Source organism: Malaclemys terrapin, chromosome 15 (assembly GCF_027887155.1).
Source record: "Malaclemys terrapin pileata isolate rMalTer1 chromosome 15, rMalTer1.hap1, whole genome shotgun sequence".
NCBI classification, from domain to species: domain Eukaryota; kingdom Metazoa; phylum Chordata; order Testudines; family Emydidae; genus Malaclemys; species Malaclemys terrapin.
This window is the reverse complement of record NC_071519.1, coordinates 27,397,998-27,413,560: the sequence shown is the minus strand read 5'-3', so window position 1 is coordinate 27,413,560 and position 15,563 is coordinate 27,397,998. Positions and strand designations below refer to the sequence as shown.

Below are 15,563 nucleotides of genomic sequence, written 5' to 3'. Positions count from 1 at the left end.
GTGGAGGGAGCAGCTCTGTAGCAGACACTGCTTTTTCACTCACTTCCCCCTCATTAGCAGCTGCCTTTGAAGCACGCTCTCCCGGTGTTCGGGACATGGAAGATTTATTGGTACCTACCTGACAAGTTCTTAGATTTCATGAACTGATAGGTTTTATGATTAAAACAGTCAAAGGTGTATTTAATGGGCTAATGTTCACGGGGAAGGAATATAAAAGGCAATAAATTACCTTTGCAGGTGATTAAATGCCAAAGCTAAAGCCTTGACGCCATAAGAATTATTCCAGTCGCATGACAAGAAACAAGAATATACAGAGGTGCCGGGGGAAAAACAATTCCTTCCACCCTAGGGTGGGTGCCTGAGAAAGTTCTGGGCTGGTGCTGCTGCTTCCCATTGGCATCACAGGAAGCCAATAATACATAATTTCTGTTTTTATTTTAAGTGGCCTTTGCCTATTCCCACTTGTAGTAGAACCACTTGCTGCCATTGTCTGGTGCCCAGCGTGGGAGACACCAATGTCCCCAGTGTGGTCCTGAAGGCTTGGCACTGCCAGGTTTGTGCTTAACATGACAGATATTGAGCTCCCTGGAAGTGTTTGGGTCAAACGAGTCCAGTCCCGAGGACTCTGCAGAACTGCTTGCTAAGGACTTGATTAACCAGAACGCACCCGGTGACCTGGTGCCAGTTACGTCGGGCACAAAATCTCCCTGGTAAACAATTCTCCTATGGTGTGGATATGCAGAGGCTCATCTCAAAGAACTGTTGCAGCTGAGTAACCTTCACAGTTAGATCTATGTGGGGTTGTACCCTCTGCAGTTCCTGATCTCTGTCTCCCTAGCCCCAGCTTAAGATCTTTCATAGAGCAGGCCTTGCTCACTACAGCGATGAGAGACATATAAGTACCTAGATGGATAGGCCTATTTACATCCCATAATTGCAAAAACCAGCCTTCACCAAAAATGCCATCAGCACAGGTATAATTTTAAGATGACAGTTCTCGGCTGGCAGCCAAGGCTTTGGTTTGCTTAAATCAAACCGTTCTCCTCTTTTTCTAGGTCAACAACAATGGCGTGATTTCTTTCAATGTGCTGGTCAGCCAGTTCACCCCAGAGCCTTTCCCCCTTGCAGATGGCCGGGCCTTTATTGCTCCATTTTGGGCAGACGTCCACAATGGAATCCGAGGAGAAATCTACTACAGGGAGAGCACGGACCCCGCCCTGCTGAAGAAAGTCTCCAAAGACATCAGGAAGTACTTCAAAAACCTGCCCTCTTTCTCAGCCGTCTGGCTCTTTGTCGTCACCTGGGAGGAGGTCACCTTCTACGGAGGCAGCAGCACGACCCCTGTAAGGGCAAACATTTCAATCTCTTGGCTTGTGTGATGATTTTGGAAGGGTGTTGTTTTCTGTAGCAGGATTGGCGGAGGTCAGGCCTACACGCCACAGACTCCAGCGCAGTGATGTCGGTCGGAGTTTGAAGGGGTGTGATCCTGACCAACAGAGCAGTGCCATCAGAAACCCCTAATGGAGGTGCAGTTATACTGTATAACGTTTACCAGGATACCTCTTTCTCTTGGTGGGAGTGGTTTTGCTACACTGATAAAAAAACCTGTGTCCACACCAGGCATGCTACGCTGGGGTAGTATACAGGCATTCCTACACTGGTAAAGCACTCCTGTTCTAGACATGGCCTAAGTTAAAGGGGAGATGGATGAGATAGGACTCAGAAGACCTGGGCTCAATTCCCAGCTCTGCCACTGTTGTCCTGGGTGACCTTGAGCAAGTCACTTAATCTCTGGTCCTCAGGGCCCCATCGGTAAAATGAAGATAATAATCCTTCCTTTCTCCCACCCTTAGTCTGTCTTGTCTAGTTATATTGTGAACTCGTCAAAGGAAAGATTGATTATCTCTTACCATGTGTTTGTACAGCAGCTAGCTCAGTGGGGCTCCAGTCTCGTTTGCGGACTTTATTCATAATAGGGCTGGTCTACACTGGGGGGAGGGATCGATCCAAGATACGCAACTTCAGCTACGCAAATAGCGTAGCTGAAGTCGAAGTATCTTGGATCGAATTACCTGAGGTCCAGATGTTGCGGGATCGACGGCCGCAGCTCCCCCATCGACTGCGCTACCGCCGCTCGCTCTGGTGGAGTGCCGGAGTCGACGGTAAGCGCGTTCGGGGATCAATATATTGCGTCTTAACGAGACGCGATATATCGATCCCGGATAAATCAATTGCTACTCGCCAATATGGTGGGTAGTGAAGACGTACCCTTAGAGTAATGGCTAATTATTAATATTACATATTGATTAGATATGAGAGCGGAGTCTATTTTCTTATCCATGCCTTGCTGTGTGGTCTTGATCAAGTCCCTTCAGCTTCTGTGTACCTCAGTTTCCCCATCTGTAAAATGGAGATCAGGCTTATCTGCTTTGCAAGGTGCTTCAGAGGTTGGATTCTGCACACTTTATAAAGAAGGGCCAAATATTTATTAACCGAACACTGATTCAGGGCTTTCTCTTTAAATAGGGAAAGGAGAAATTTGTTCCCTTTGAGGGTGAGTGAAACTCTGAGGTTGCAAACCTTTAATCCCCTGTCTTTTATTTTTTCCAAAGTATGATTCAGTTTAAAGACAAGTTTTTCTAGTGGTAGATGTGGGGTATTTGAAAACTGCATTGGAATTGTTGGCTGTCACTTTAATTTGTAAGTGGTTTCCTGAACTTGCTTGCAGGCTAGGGAGCTCTGTAGGGAAGCCTGCAATTGGAGTCAGTCAGCAGGCAGACAGCTTAGAGCAAGGTAGTGGTTCACTGTATAAGGGAGCAGCCTGCTTTGTCTCTTTCTGGTTTGGGGTTCTTGTGTGTTAGGGTTCTGGAGTTTAAGAAATAAAATAGCATTACCCTGCAACCTTCCAGGCACAGTATATATGTTTTTATCTTTGTGCTTGTGTGCCATGAACATAACAGTAGGGAAGCCTGTGTTCTGTATAGAACCACCTCCCAACAGCTGCCCTGGCACAAACAAAAGCCCTGCACAGCATCTTGAATGTGAGTGTTTGTGTCAGATGAACCTACAGATGTTTTTATTACAGTAGTGTCCCCGTAGTGCCAGGCACTGTACAGGCATTTAGTATAGGCCCTGCCCCAAAGAATGTACAGCATTATATCCTGATTCTGAGATGTGATCTGCATGGGTTGGCCCCTTTTGACTTCAGTGGGGCTCTGAGTGGTAGAAGTCTGTGTGCATGGAGAGTGTTGCAGGATCAGGGTTTAGGGTTGTAAATTCTTTGGTGCTAGGGACTATCTTTTACTCAATGACTGTACAGCACCTACCACAGTGGAGTCTAGGGTAAGTAAAAGACAAAGTACAACGGGTGTGTGTGTGTGTGTGTGTGTGTGTGTGTGTGAAAGAAACAAATGGCTTGTGAGGGCAGGAAGGATGGGGGACTTTAGCTTTTCATTCTTACTTTTTCTCCCACTCACTACTCCATTGTCCATCTTATTTTTCCCCTCACTGGATTTTGTATCTCTCTCTCCCTGCTCCTCTCCCACCCACGTCCACTCTGAGTTAAATGTGAGCCCAATAATTTTTCAGCTAGAATCAAATTCCAAGGCCCCATTGGCTTCAAACTTAGGCAAAGCAAGTTCTCTTCTCCCTAACGGGCTCCAGAAGTGAAGCTGCTTCTTAAGAAAACTCTCAAATCCAGGAAGTCGCAATAAATTAATCTTTGGCTGAAATCCGTTCTCTTAAAAACCTGCGACTGGGAACAGAAAATGGGGACCTTTTGCAGGGTACAAACAACCTTATGAGTTTTTATTGTGGCTGTGGCTGGATTTATTTCTATGCCATGTTAATCTGAGCGGGCAGTCAGGACGTTTCAGGAGTATGAGTTGAACAGCTGCTTTGAAATCCCAAATAGATGTAGGAAATCAAAAAGATTATTGACAGCATTATCACAATGACGATCAGTGCAGTAAAAGATTTATCATAATTGGTCATAAAGCTCTGCCAATGATTTGGCTGGATTAGCTGCTCTTTAATTCCAGAAACACAAAGGAGTCTGATCTCTTAGGAAGTCAGCTATGACAAAGAGCCCTGTTCCTTTCCATTTGTTAGGGTTGTTTGAAATTTAATGCATTTTTCTAATCTCATTGGCACACAGTTCCAAAGTGTTTTGAGCCAGAAGCAGTACTGAGATCCCTGTATTGCTGGGAAAATTGCACACAATGCAATTTATTTTGGTATATAGCATCCTTCCTGTATAATATCAGAGAATTCTTTTGATTTACATATAAAATAGAATATGCAACTTTTGAAGGTGAAATTCACCCCAATGCAGAAAACTTGTGCAAAACCTCCGTAATGCCTGCTTTGAAGAGTGACTCAGTAAAAATGGCATCAGGGATTAGAGACGGGCCAAAATTTTCAGCTGAAAACTTTTTCAGCCAAAAATGCAGATTTGGAGACACTGAAACGCTTTGAGAATTCGTCTTGATTTTGCTAAATTATTTTGGTCAACACCTGTCTTCCACACACTCCCCCACCCCCCGCCAATTGATTTGTTTCCTGTCAACATTTTCTAAATGAAACATTTTGATTTTGTGGTTCAAAATGATGTTTTGTTTTGAAATTTCATTTCATTTTGTTAAAAAAATAGTTGTTAAATATTGCAGTCAAAACGAAACATTTTGTTCCCTTTCAATGCACTGTGTTGTTCAAGCCAAAAATGATTTTTTTCCCCACTTTTTGATTCATGAAGGTTTTTGAAAAATCGTGGTTTCGGATTGAAGAGATATAAAAAATGGAGCGGGGGGTTGGGGGGGCGGCTGGAGGGAATTTTTCAGGATTGCCAGTGAATCGAAAAATCAGTTTTTTCACCCAGCTTTATCTGGAATTCCATGGTTATTGTGACTCTGGATCAAATATGCTCTGTTGACAAGAGGTGTCTCCTGCCAGTTCGTGCTGCAAACTCTTCAGTTCTGAGATTCAAACGGGAACTTTCTGTCGGAGTGCGTCATTTCCGATGATAATGGTTCTGCTGGCCACATTGGATCTCAGTGACGCCTGTGCGCCCTCATCTTCGGCGGCTTTGCACATGTTTAACTGACTGGAACTTAGTTTGATTATTTTAGTAATAGCATGGCAGTGCCTGGTGGTCTCGGCCAAAACCAGGGCCCCACGTGCTAGGCGCTGTACATACCCATAGTAAGAGCCAGCCTCTGCATCAGAGTTTATAATCTATATAGACAGGACAGACGAGGGGTGGGAGAAAGGAAGGATTGTTAATCCCCCCTTGGCAGAAGTGGGAAGTTCTGCAGTGATTTGCTGAAGGTCACATAGGGAGTCTGCGACACCGCTGGGAATTGGATCCAGATTTTTTGAGTCACGGGCTGCAGGAGCAGCCTTCCTTATCTGTGTAGACTGTATGAAATGAGTGGGGCCCAGCCCACGGTCTCTTAGCTCTGCTGGCTCTGCAGGGGTGGACTCCTGCAGTCCGCAGAGCCCCATTGACATGAGTAGAGCTCCACACAGGTGCACCCGTCACCCTCCCTGATCAGCTGTCAAGGTCGAAGCTTCATTTTTGTCTCTAAAGCCGGCAGATCTCGCTCTGAATTCTCACAGGGAGCCAAGCCTGAATCACAGAAATGTAGAGCTTGAACAGACTTCAAAGGGTCATCTAGGTCAGCCTCCCTGCAGGCAGGAGCGGCGCCAGGGTTTTTGCTGCCCTAGGTGGCAGCGCTCCTCCTCAGAGCATTCGGCGGCGAGGGTCCTTCTGCTCCACGTCTTCGGGGTGCTTCCGCGGTGGGTCCCGGAGTGAGGGAAGAACCCGCCGCCGAAGCGCCCCGAAGACCCAGAGCGGAAGGCCCCCCTGCCGCCGAATTGCTGCGGAGGACGGCAAAATGCCGCCCCCCAAATCCTAGGGTCGCCTAGTGGAAGCGCCGGCCCTGCCTGCAGTTCCAAGTAAACCTAGATCACCCCTGACCAGTGTTTGTCTAACCTGCTCTTAAAATGAGGGAGATTCCACAACCTCCCTCGGGAACCCGAACCAGTGCTTAACTATCCTTATAGGTAGAATTTTTTTCCTACTATCTAACCTAAATCTCCCTTGCCGCAGATTATGCCGATTACGTCTTGTCCTACTTCCAGTGGACATGGAGAACAATTGATCCCCCTTCAAAGCAGCCCTTGTGATATTTGAAGATTGTTATCAGGGTTCCCCACCCCCACCCCTTCAGTCTTCTTTTCTCAAGACTCAACAGGCCCATCTTCCTTAGCCTTTCCTCATAGGTCAGGTTTTCTAAAGCTTTGATGGTTTTTGTTGCTCTCCTCTGGATTCCCTCCAATTTGTCGACGTCTGTCTTAAAGGGTGACACCCACAAGAAGACCCAGTACTCCAACAGAGGCCTCACCAAGGCCAACTAGACTGTGACAATGACCTCTCACGAATCATTGACATCAATTGGAACATTAACATTGACTTCCCTGGAAGCACAATTGGACCCAGTGGGAGTAAACTGGTTGGGTAAAAAGGTGCTATTTTTATGTAAACCCTTTTAAGGCAGACCTACACCTTAAGGGCCTGATCTAGTGTCCTCTGGTGTCAATGGGATCTTTTCATTGGCTTCAGTGGGCTTTGGACCATGCCTGATCATGATTCACTGGGGGGAATATCACTTTTATGGAGCTGGCTGCACTCAGTGGAAAATCACATCCGGAGAGGAAGATTTTTCCCCCCATCATGTTCTGCATTCCTACAGGCACTGCAAGCTATAGATTTTATACCTTTTAAGTTTCATACCTTGCAGTTTGGAAATTGAGTTGGCAAAGACCAGGAAATATACTGGCTGGGTTAAAAAAAATTGACTGTCAGTATATAAAAAAAAAAATCAGTAAAAATGTCAGTTTAAGTTAGGAAAGTATTTCTTTCCCACTCTGGAGCGGGTTTTCAGATTTATTGGGCATGCTTTATCCCTGATCTAACACCATTAAAGACAGTAGCTCAACCATCTCCATCACGTCAAACACAAAGTGCTTGTCTTCAGCGCCGTTCCAGGCATATCCTCACCCCTACCTGTCATCTCTCATTCACTATCGAAATGTCAACTCCCACTGCCGATTGGTCAATGGTGTCAGCCTCTGTCACCCACTTGTTAAATTTTCACGCAGTCTCCCATGCTGCCCCTCACGTCTGGGAGGAGCTCCTCATTCACATCTGCAAATCTACCTCATTATCCTTCTTCAAACTCTCCGTTGTTCTGATGCCTACAACACTCATGACAGTGGTTAGGCCATTGGTGTTCTGATACCACAGCCTATTGTGCTGACCAATTTTGTCTCACTGTTTCCTTGTACTCCCCCATTGGTCTGTCTGCAGCCATCTGTTGCCTATTGTCTTATAATTAGACTGCAAACTCTTCGGGGCAGAGACCATCTTTGGGTTCTCTCCTTGTACACCGCCTAGCACAATGGGGTCCTGCTCTATTACTGGGGCTGCTGGAAGCTACCACCACACTAATAATAATAATTAATGAATCATGAAACAGAATGAATTTGGGCCTCTGGCTTCTTTTTAAAATGATGGTCAAAACAATGGATTCACTTTAAACAAAAATTAAAAATGGCATGAATTGACCATCAGAAGTCTATACAAAACCAATATCCCTTTGACATGGCCCATTTTACAGTGAACCAGATCCCTGCTTGTGTAAATTGGCATAGCTACCTAGATTTCAGTGGAGCTGAATCAGCTCACATCTGTTGAGGCTCTGGTTCTGGATCAGTCATCTGGACTTTTTAATGTTACATGATAATACGGTGCACTACTTTAGCCGCTTTTCACGCAAAGATCTCAAACCACTTTTCCAGACCTTGATTCATTAGACACACAATATCCCTGTCAAATAAGTGCGGGAACGTACGTGGTCAATTTCACCCACCACTGAAATGCAGCCACTCTTGGGAGGGAAGCATGACTATTAATTAGCATAGAGTGACCAAAATAGAATGGTTTAGGACAGGAAGTGAAGGATACCATATCCAATTGGAAATGCAGGTGGAATTTAGATGGGTAAGGTTGAATTACTTCAGGTGGAATTTGCCAGTATACTTTTATAGGCAGATCCTTTAACTGGATTCCCAGGGATGCAAGATTAGCTCATGTGGACCCAGGTAGGACAGGACTTTATGGACAATGCTCTGGGATTCTATGGTCAAGAGCTCATTTTATGTCCTCTTTAGAAGATGACAAAGTACCTCCTCCTAGCATGGGGTGCTGGCTTGTTGCTGAATGAATTTATCTGAAATATAGATAGTTAAAGATTGAAGAATCATTTAAAAACAATGTGAATGTTGTCAATACATTTTTGCAGATTGGTCTGGGATTCCTGCAGCTTGGGAAAGCAAGATTTCCTTGGGTACAATACACTGTTTACTGTTATAGAAGCCATTGTTAATATTATTATAGCATCTGAATGGGGAAAGTAACCCAGTAAGATAACACTGATGAATAAAGCTGAGATAGAATAACGCTAAGATAACAGGTTGCAGCAATCCAAGCCCGGCTGATTGCTTTCTCAGTTCTTGTTCTCATGCTGCCATCTATCGGTGCTAAAATAGATCACAGATTTAATCTGTCTTCCATGGTGTCCCAGATGGAATTATGCTCTGGAAAGCTATGGATGCAGTTAAGGGGGATTGAATCAGCTGTTGGGTGGCATGCTATACCATGCTTAGCTTTTGCTGTTTAATTATCAATCTTCCCTATTGCATTTCATATGGGATTGACGCAGAAGAAGCGAGCACAGAAAAATGGCGCAAAAGCTGTGGGTGGATGATCTCACTTTGTGAATATGCCTGTCTCTGTTTTAAACAGGTGAACACCTTTCAAGCTCTCCTGATTTCAGATGGGGTGTCCACGTTTGCTATGTTTAATTATGAAGAAATCATGTGGACCACTGGAACAGCAAGTGGGGGAGATCCTTTAACCGGACTCGGTGGAGTGATGGCCCAGGTAAGGCTCTTACTGTGCATCTTCACTGTCATCTTTGTTTATGCTCTAACCTCCAACCTTCCTTGTTCTGACAGCGTCAGCAGAGAAATATGATCTAGTGAAGACGTGACCCGCCTTAACGCAGCATGGCTTTTGTCCTCCTTTAGTGGCTAGACCAGGTCGTTTAGCTTAAACAGTCGAGGTTCCTGCTTGATGATCCATTCGGGGTCTGTAGACCATTTGGTTTACAGGGCACTTGCTGGTGAACGGAGGAGACCTGGCTGGTCACATGGTGCTGGTTTTCTTTCTTCTTCCCAGACTGAAGGGGGAATAGGAGAGATATGAAATAACCAGCAGAAGGAAACTGTGTGTTTTAATCCTGTTGATAAAAGCTAAACACCTAACATTGTAAAGGTAGCTAAAAATACGTGAAATTGAGAGCTGGCTGAAAAGTACCAATTTTTTTTAATTAAAAAAAACCTCTTATCCCTTCATCTCCATCCATCCCCTCGCACTCCCTTTTCCTTTCTCTTTTCTCTCCTTCCTTCCTTCCTTCCTTCCAAAAATTGTTTGGCTTTTCATTGAAAATCCAAAAGAAAAAGAAAGTTTTGTTTTGTTTTGTTTCTGAAAATTGAAGACAACAGGATTTTTACCGAAAATGTTTGGTTTTGAAAAAGCAAAACAAAAAATAATTTTCAATTTGTCAAAAACAAACAGACAAAGAAAACAACCACAAACAAAAGATTTCCTTTTGGCCAAATAGCCTTTTTTGTATTTAAAATACGGTAGTAATAATAAAAAAAGTTTAGGTTAAAAAAAAATTAATCAGTTCCAATTAGTTTCCCGGTGTGACTTTTCTATGTACTGAGTTGCTGTAGTTGCCATCGGGATTTTATGGTGATCACAGTGGAGAGGGGAGGTGAACACAAGATAATCAACTGCAAAATGTACAGAGAAATCAGGGTTATTAACATCAGCGATGGCAAGAAATATGAGACAGAACAGACTTAAGGGAAGGATGATCTCTGTGTTTTCAGATCAATTTTGCTCTTTCTGTGTTCCAGGCAGGATTCAACGGTGGAAATAGCACCAATTATTTTAGCATTCCCGGTTCCAGAACCCCAGAGATAATCAATATCAAAGATACAACCAATGTTAATGTCCCTGGACGCTGGGTATTCAAAATAGATGGGAGAGAAATTGACCCAGCCAATGGCTGCAGCCTGAGAGGTAAAAGTTGCTTCTTTCATGTCTTTGAAGTTTACCATATAACACAAGACGATCCAGTTTGAAAGTTAATGACAGAATATGCTGCTGCTGTTGCTTTGCTATTATAATGCTCGTATTCTCTGCAACATGTGTAAAGGCAGATTGTAAACACTCTGGGATAGAGGCTGCCTCTTTGGAAGGCAGAATGGCCTAGTGGTGAGAGTGTGGGAGTGCGAGTCAGGAGACTTTGCTTCTAGTTCTGAGTCACTGTAGGACCCTGCGCAAGTCACTACATTTTCTAATGATGGTCACCTGATGCCAGGGATGAAATCCAGACCCTGTTGTGGTCAATGGAAGTTTTGCCAGTAAGGCCAAGACTTCATCCCTGGGTAGCAAACCCTTAGTGGTGTAGATTGGGTAAACCACTATACATTGCGATTTGCACTGGGGCAGCTTCGTCTGGGTTCAGGCAGGGCTAGTGCAAATAGCGGCTTTCCCTGTCTCCACTAGAGGTTTGCACTGCGGCAGCTACACCAGTGGCTGCGTTTGGCACCGGTGATTGTAATTAGGACAATTTGCTAGTGTGGGGAAGGCCTAACTTCACAGCATTTTAAAAGGGGCGAATGGACCCATAAAGAGCTGTGAGTCTGTTCTTTTGTCTCGCATATGGCTGTGTAACTCATTAATGTCAATGGGAAGCTATAATATACGCTGGCCTTGTTCCCGTCCTTCTGTGATTTTTTAGTATCTGACTGTAATTAAAAGCCTACATTTCCCCCACCTCAAAGTTATAAACCTGTGAAACTAGGGGTTTAAATTCTCAGTAAGGATTGAGATCCCTGTACTTTTGGCATTGCAGATAAGCTAGAGAAACAACAGCAAAAGAGACTTTCCTGGCTGGCCTGATGGAAATGCCATCGGTGTAAAAAGACAATACTCTGATTTCCTTTCCCTTGCTTCTGAATTATGGATTGCTGCTTTTATGCATAGGATAAATTCAATGGCCCTGCACAACCTGCTGGGTATGTTTGTATGCTACTGACCGTGCATAGGTATAAAGTGATAGAAGCGCTCATTGTGATACCAGGGGACTTGGCGGCATAGAGATTATTGCATTATGATTTTACAAATAAAACGGTCTCGAGTGTCTCTTTCGCTTCTGAAATCTTTCTAACAAGAGAGAATTTTCACTCACTGCTGGAAGCCGGAAATGTCAAGGATTGAAAATGTATACTGGTCTGAGATCTGCAGTTTGTTTATATGCAGCCCTCGACTAGTGCTGATTAGCTCTGCTAGTCCAAAGGGCCTGTGTAGCCCCTAAAAAAGTTCAAGGTCTGATGTACAGCAGGGATAATGGCCCTAGCCTCTGTCTGCTGGAAGCTGGGAATGGGCAACAGCGGATGGATCACTTGATGATTACTTGTTCTCTTCATTCCATCTGGGGCACCTGGCATTGGCCACTGTTGGAAGACAGGATACTGGGTTAGATGGACCTTTGGTCTGATGCAGTATGGCCGTTCTTATGTTATAAACTTGACCCACCAATGCTCAGAATGAAGGCTGAAATTTTCAAAGGGACTTAGGCCCACAGTTCCGTCTTCAGGTTAATGAAAGCAGTGCATCTAAATCCCTTAGATGAATATGGAAATCACAGCTGACAGCTCAATGCCATTTGTAAGAAAAGAATCTCAGATTTTCAGTGATAGGAAGTGGGTCTGAGCAGGTTTGTTTTGCCTAATTTGGAACCCACTCGAATATTGTGGGCTTGGAAGGTTGGCTCCAAAGCAAGCATCATTGGGGTCTCATTATGTTTAGGAGAGATTTTTCTGTGGAAAGAAAAAGAACAGAGAGCGTGAGAGAGAGGAAAATCCAGGGAAGAGATGAGCAGAGGGTGGGCAGAGTGAAAAACAAATAGAGAGAGGTTGTGAAGAGGGAGCAGATGGAGGAGAGAGAGACTCTACAGGGAAAAAAAAAGACACTTGCTTTTGCCAGTCTAAATTCTTAGATCTTCCTCCCTCCTTTCAGGTCTCCATTCAGCTAGAAAAACGTGCAATAGACTTCACAATACAGTGTAGTTACACTGCTTTTATGCTGTTTGATAATTAATCATTGCTAATTCATATAACCCAAGGGCAACTATGTTATGGAATTACTTATTAATATGCCTTTGGTTTTATAGTTAGTATATTGTATTTTTTTAGAATTCAGGTACATTGACGATGTTGTGTTTGTTCCATAATTACTCTGTCACCTTCCAGTTGTGTGAAATTAGTAACTACAGCTATCAAAAGGATTAATTAGAGTAATTACAGAATAATTACAGTGGATTCACTGTCACTATTATAAAGAGTAACCAAAACAGGTTGACTTAATATATTGCAATATACTAAGCACAAATGACTTCAAATTCCAGGGAGAAAAGGTTCATGAACCCAGACTAGTTCTGTACACTCCCCTCTCCCCAAAATAGTCTGAGCAGTTCTCAAAACTAGAAAATCTACCTGATTTTGCCCATCAATAACAGAGGTCATGATTCACCGAAGCACATACTTAATGTTAAGCATATGAGTAGCACCATTGACTTCAGTGGGACTTCTCACCTGCTTAAAATTAAGCACGTGTTTCCAATGCTTTGCTGAATTGGGCTGTGACGTGTTATAATTTAGAGGGTGGTGTGATATGGGAAGTAACATCACATGGGATGCCCTGTTAGAAATGTATTGAGCTGGTGGTCCTGCTTTCAGGGCCAGTAAACTTTCCCAGTGTTGGACCCAGATCAGAAAGAACAAATGACTTGGAACTCTTGATTGTTCTTCTAAGTCGTGTCACGGGTCCTCTGTTCTGACAAGTAACGCAATGTGGGGTTCTTTTAGGGCAGTTTCTCCATCCAGGCGAGATATTCTGGGACAACGCCAACTGCTCCACCAAATGTCGTTGCCTGGACTTTAACAATGAGATCTTCTGCCAGGAGATGGCTTGCGGCCCCTACGAAGTGTGTGAGCCGAAGGACAAGTTCTACCAATGCATGCCGGTGGAGAGCAGCACCTGCGTGGTGTTCGGAGACCCACACTACCACACCTTCGATGGCTTCCTCTTTCACTTCCAGGGTTCCTGCGCCTACCTCCTCACCCGGCAGTGCTGGCCAGAATCTAACCTACCCTTCTTCAGCGTGGAGGCCAAGAATGAGAACCGAGGTGGCTCCTCTGTCTCCTGGTTGAAGGATATCTCGGTGGAGGTTTATTCTCACAAGATTGTTATCCCCAAAGGGAGCTTTGGGAAAGTTAAGGTAAGAGCCCCAGCAAAGAAAGAAAACTCCTTGGGTCAGATCCTCGGCTGGTGCAAAGTGTTGTAGCTCTGTTGAAGTCAGCGGGTCTATGATGATTTGCACCAGCTCAGGATCTGGACCAGTGTCTTTGTCTGGAATCCAAGCCTTGTAGGACTCCTTGGGGAGGTGGGGGGGGGGCGGGGCGGGGAGCAGGGAAGTGTTAGTGTAGGTAGTGCTGAAAACTGGAAAGGTCCAAACCCGGCCCTTAAAATCCAACCCCTTCTTCAAAGGTTGTTGGGGCTGGATTGCAATCACTGGTTCCCAATTCACCATCTTGCTCCGATTCCAACATTGCAAGGGGCCCATTTTCCAGGATCCAGTTCAGTGGCTGCAGTGGAAATCTGGCAGAACCCCCCCACCCCTGGACTCCTAACGGGGTGGAAACCCTGCCGTTTTCCCTGATGTTACTCTTCTGCTTTGCTCCTGCAGGTGGATGATTTGGTGACGTCCTTACCCCTCTCCTTGGAACTGGGGGCGATAAAAATCTACCAGAGTGGTTTGTCAACCGCGGTGGAGACTGATTTTGGCGTCTTGGTGACCTACGATGGGCAACACTATGCCTCCATCTCTGTCCCGGGCACCTACATCAACGCCACCTGTGGGCTGTGTGGGAACTATAACAAGGATCCTCAGGACGATACCCTTCGCTCGGATGGGAGGCTGGCGGCGTCGGTGCTGGACCTGGGGGAGAGCTGGCGAGTGTACCATCCGGAGTGGAAATGCTCCCCAGGCTGCTTAGACAACTGCAGCTTCTGCGACGCTGCCATGGAGTCTCTCTACTTCGCCCCCGAGTACTGTGGCTTCATCAACAAGACCGGCGGCCCCTTGTGGGAATGTGGCGCCATTGTGGACCCCACGGCCTTCGTCCACAGCTGCGTGTATGACCTGTGCAGCATCCGGGACAACGGCACCGGCCTCTGCCAGGCGATCCAGGCTTATGCCTTGGTGTGCCAAGCCCTGGGGATTCCAGTGGGAGACTGGCGAACCCAGACAGGATGTGGTAAGGCTGCCCTGAGGCGGCGGGAGGTGGTTTCGGGGACCCGCAACAGACTCCCATTGAAGTGAAAACCCTGCATGAGATAAGCCCGGAGACGAGCCGGCAGGGACTTGATTGAGGCAGCCAGAGTTACAGTGAAAGCCGAGCAGTCCCTCCTTTCAATCCTGAAATGCAACATGAGAAGGACAAGGGGACGCCTAGTAACTAAAGGGCAGTTAGAGTGTTGAACAAATAGAAGGAAATTCGAGCGCCCTATGGAACTCAATGCTGGTGTGCCAGGTATTGTGGCTGGATTCAAGACAGGGCTGGCTCATTTAATGGCCATTGCCATCAGCTGAGATGCTAAATCTCTCCACCTGCTTTCTCTCTTGTGCCACTTTTGTGGAGAGGGAACTCAGCTGATTTCTGCAGGATTACTCCTGATTTATATTGGCGTGAGTGAGAGGAGACTGGGGCCCCGTGTCCCATAGTGCAGGGTGTAAGCTGACCCCCTCTGCGAGGAGTCAGGAAAGGACTTTTCCTTGTGTGTGTGGAGCTGTCTGACTGAGTGCAATGGGGGAGAGGGGAGAGCACCTCAGCACAAGAGGGCAATTTAGAGACAAAGGGGGTGTAATGGAGGCCGTTCGCCTACCTCCCTCTGAACCATCGGCCACCTCCAGGAGACAGGATGCTAAATCTGACGCACCCAGTGTGTAGTGGCGACACCTGTGTCCCAGTCCAGAATGGCAGAAGTGGAATGGTTGCCTCTTTCCGGGCTACCATCGGCCACCAGTGTAACTGGTTAAAGCAAGAGGCTAAATTACCACTGCCGGCCAGCGTACGTAGCGGTGTCAACCCCAGAGCAGTCAGGGGATAATGATACTTATTAATAATGGCAATCTAATTGCATCTCTCTACCTAGGGATTCATGCCGTGCTCACTTCTGTGGCATTGGAGTGCTGAATGATAAGACAGACAAGGTGGGCAAGGTCATATCGTTTTGGGGGCCAACTTCTGTTGCTGAAAGAGGCAAGCTTTCGAGCTACACAGTGCTCTTGTTCAGCCTCGAC

General features: G+C 45.7%; 1 protein-coding gene across 1 annotated transcript in view; it reads left to right on the top strand.

The window, feature by feature from the left end:
• The window catches only part of LOC128823166 (tubulin-specific chaperone cofactor E-like protein), a 96,877-nt gene that overhangs the window by 42,562 nt on the left and 38,752 nt on the right, over nucleotides 1–15,563 (top strand). Inside the window, exons 11-15 of the mRNA XM_054005289.1 lie at nucleotides 1,056–1,343; nucleotides 8,867–9,004; nucleotides 10,048–10,213; nucleotides 13,066–13,478; nucleotides 13,947–14,517. Of these exons, the coding sequence (XP_053861264.1) occupies nucleotides 1,056–1,343; nucleotides 8,867–9,004; nucleotides 10,048–10,213; nucleotides 13,066–13,478; nucleotides 13,947–14,517 (1,576 nt within the window). The remainder of the gene's footprint in view (nucleotides 1–1,055; nucleotides 1,344–8,866; nucleotides 9,005–10,047; nucleotides 10,214–13,065; nucleotides 13,479–13,946; nucleotides 14,518–15,563) is intronic.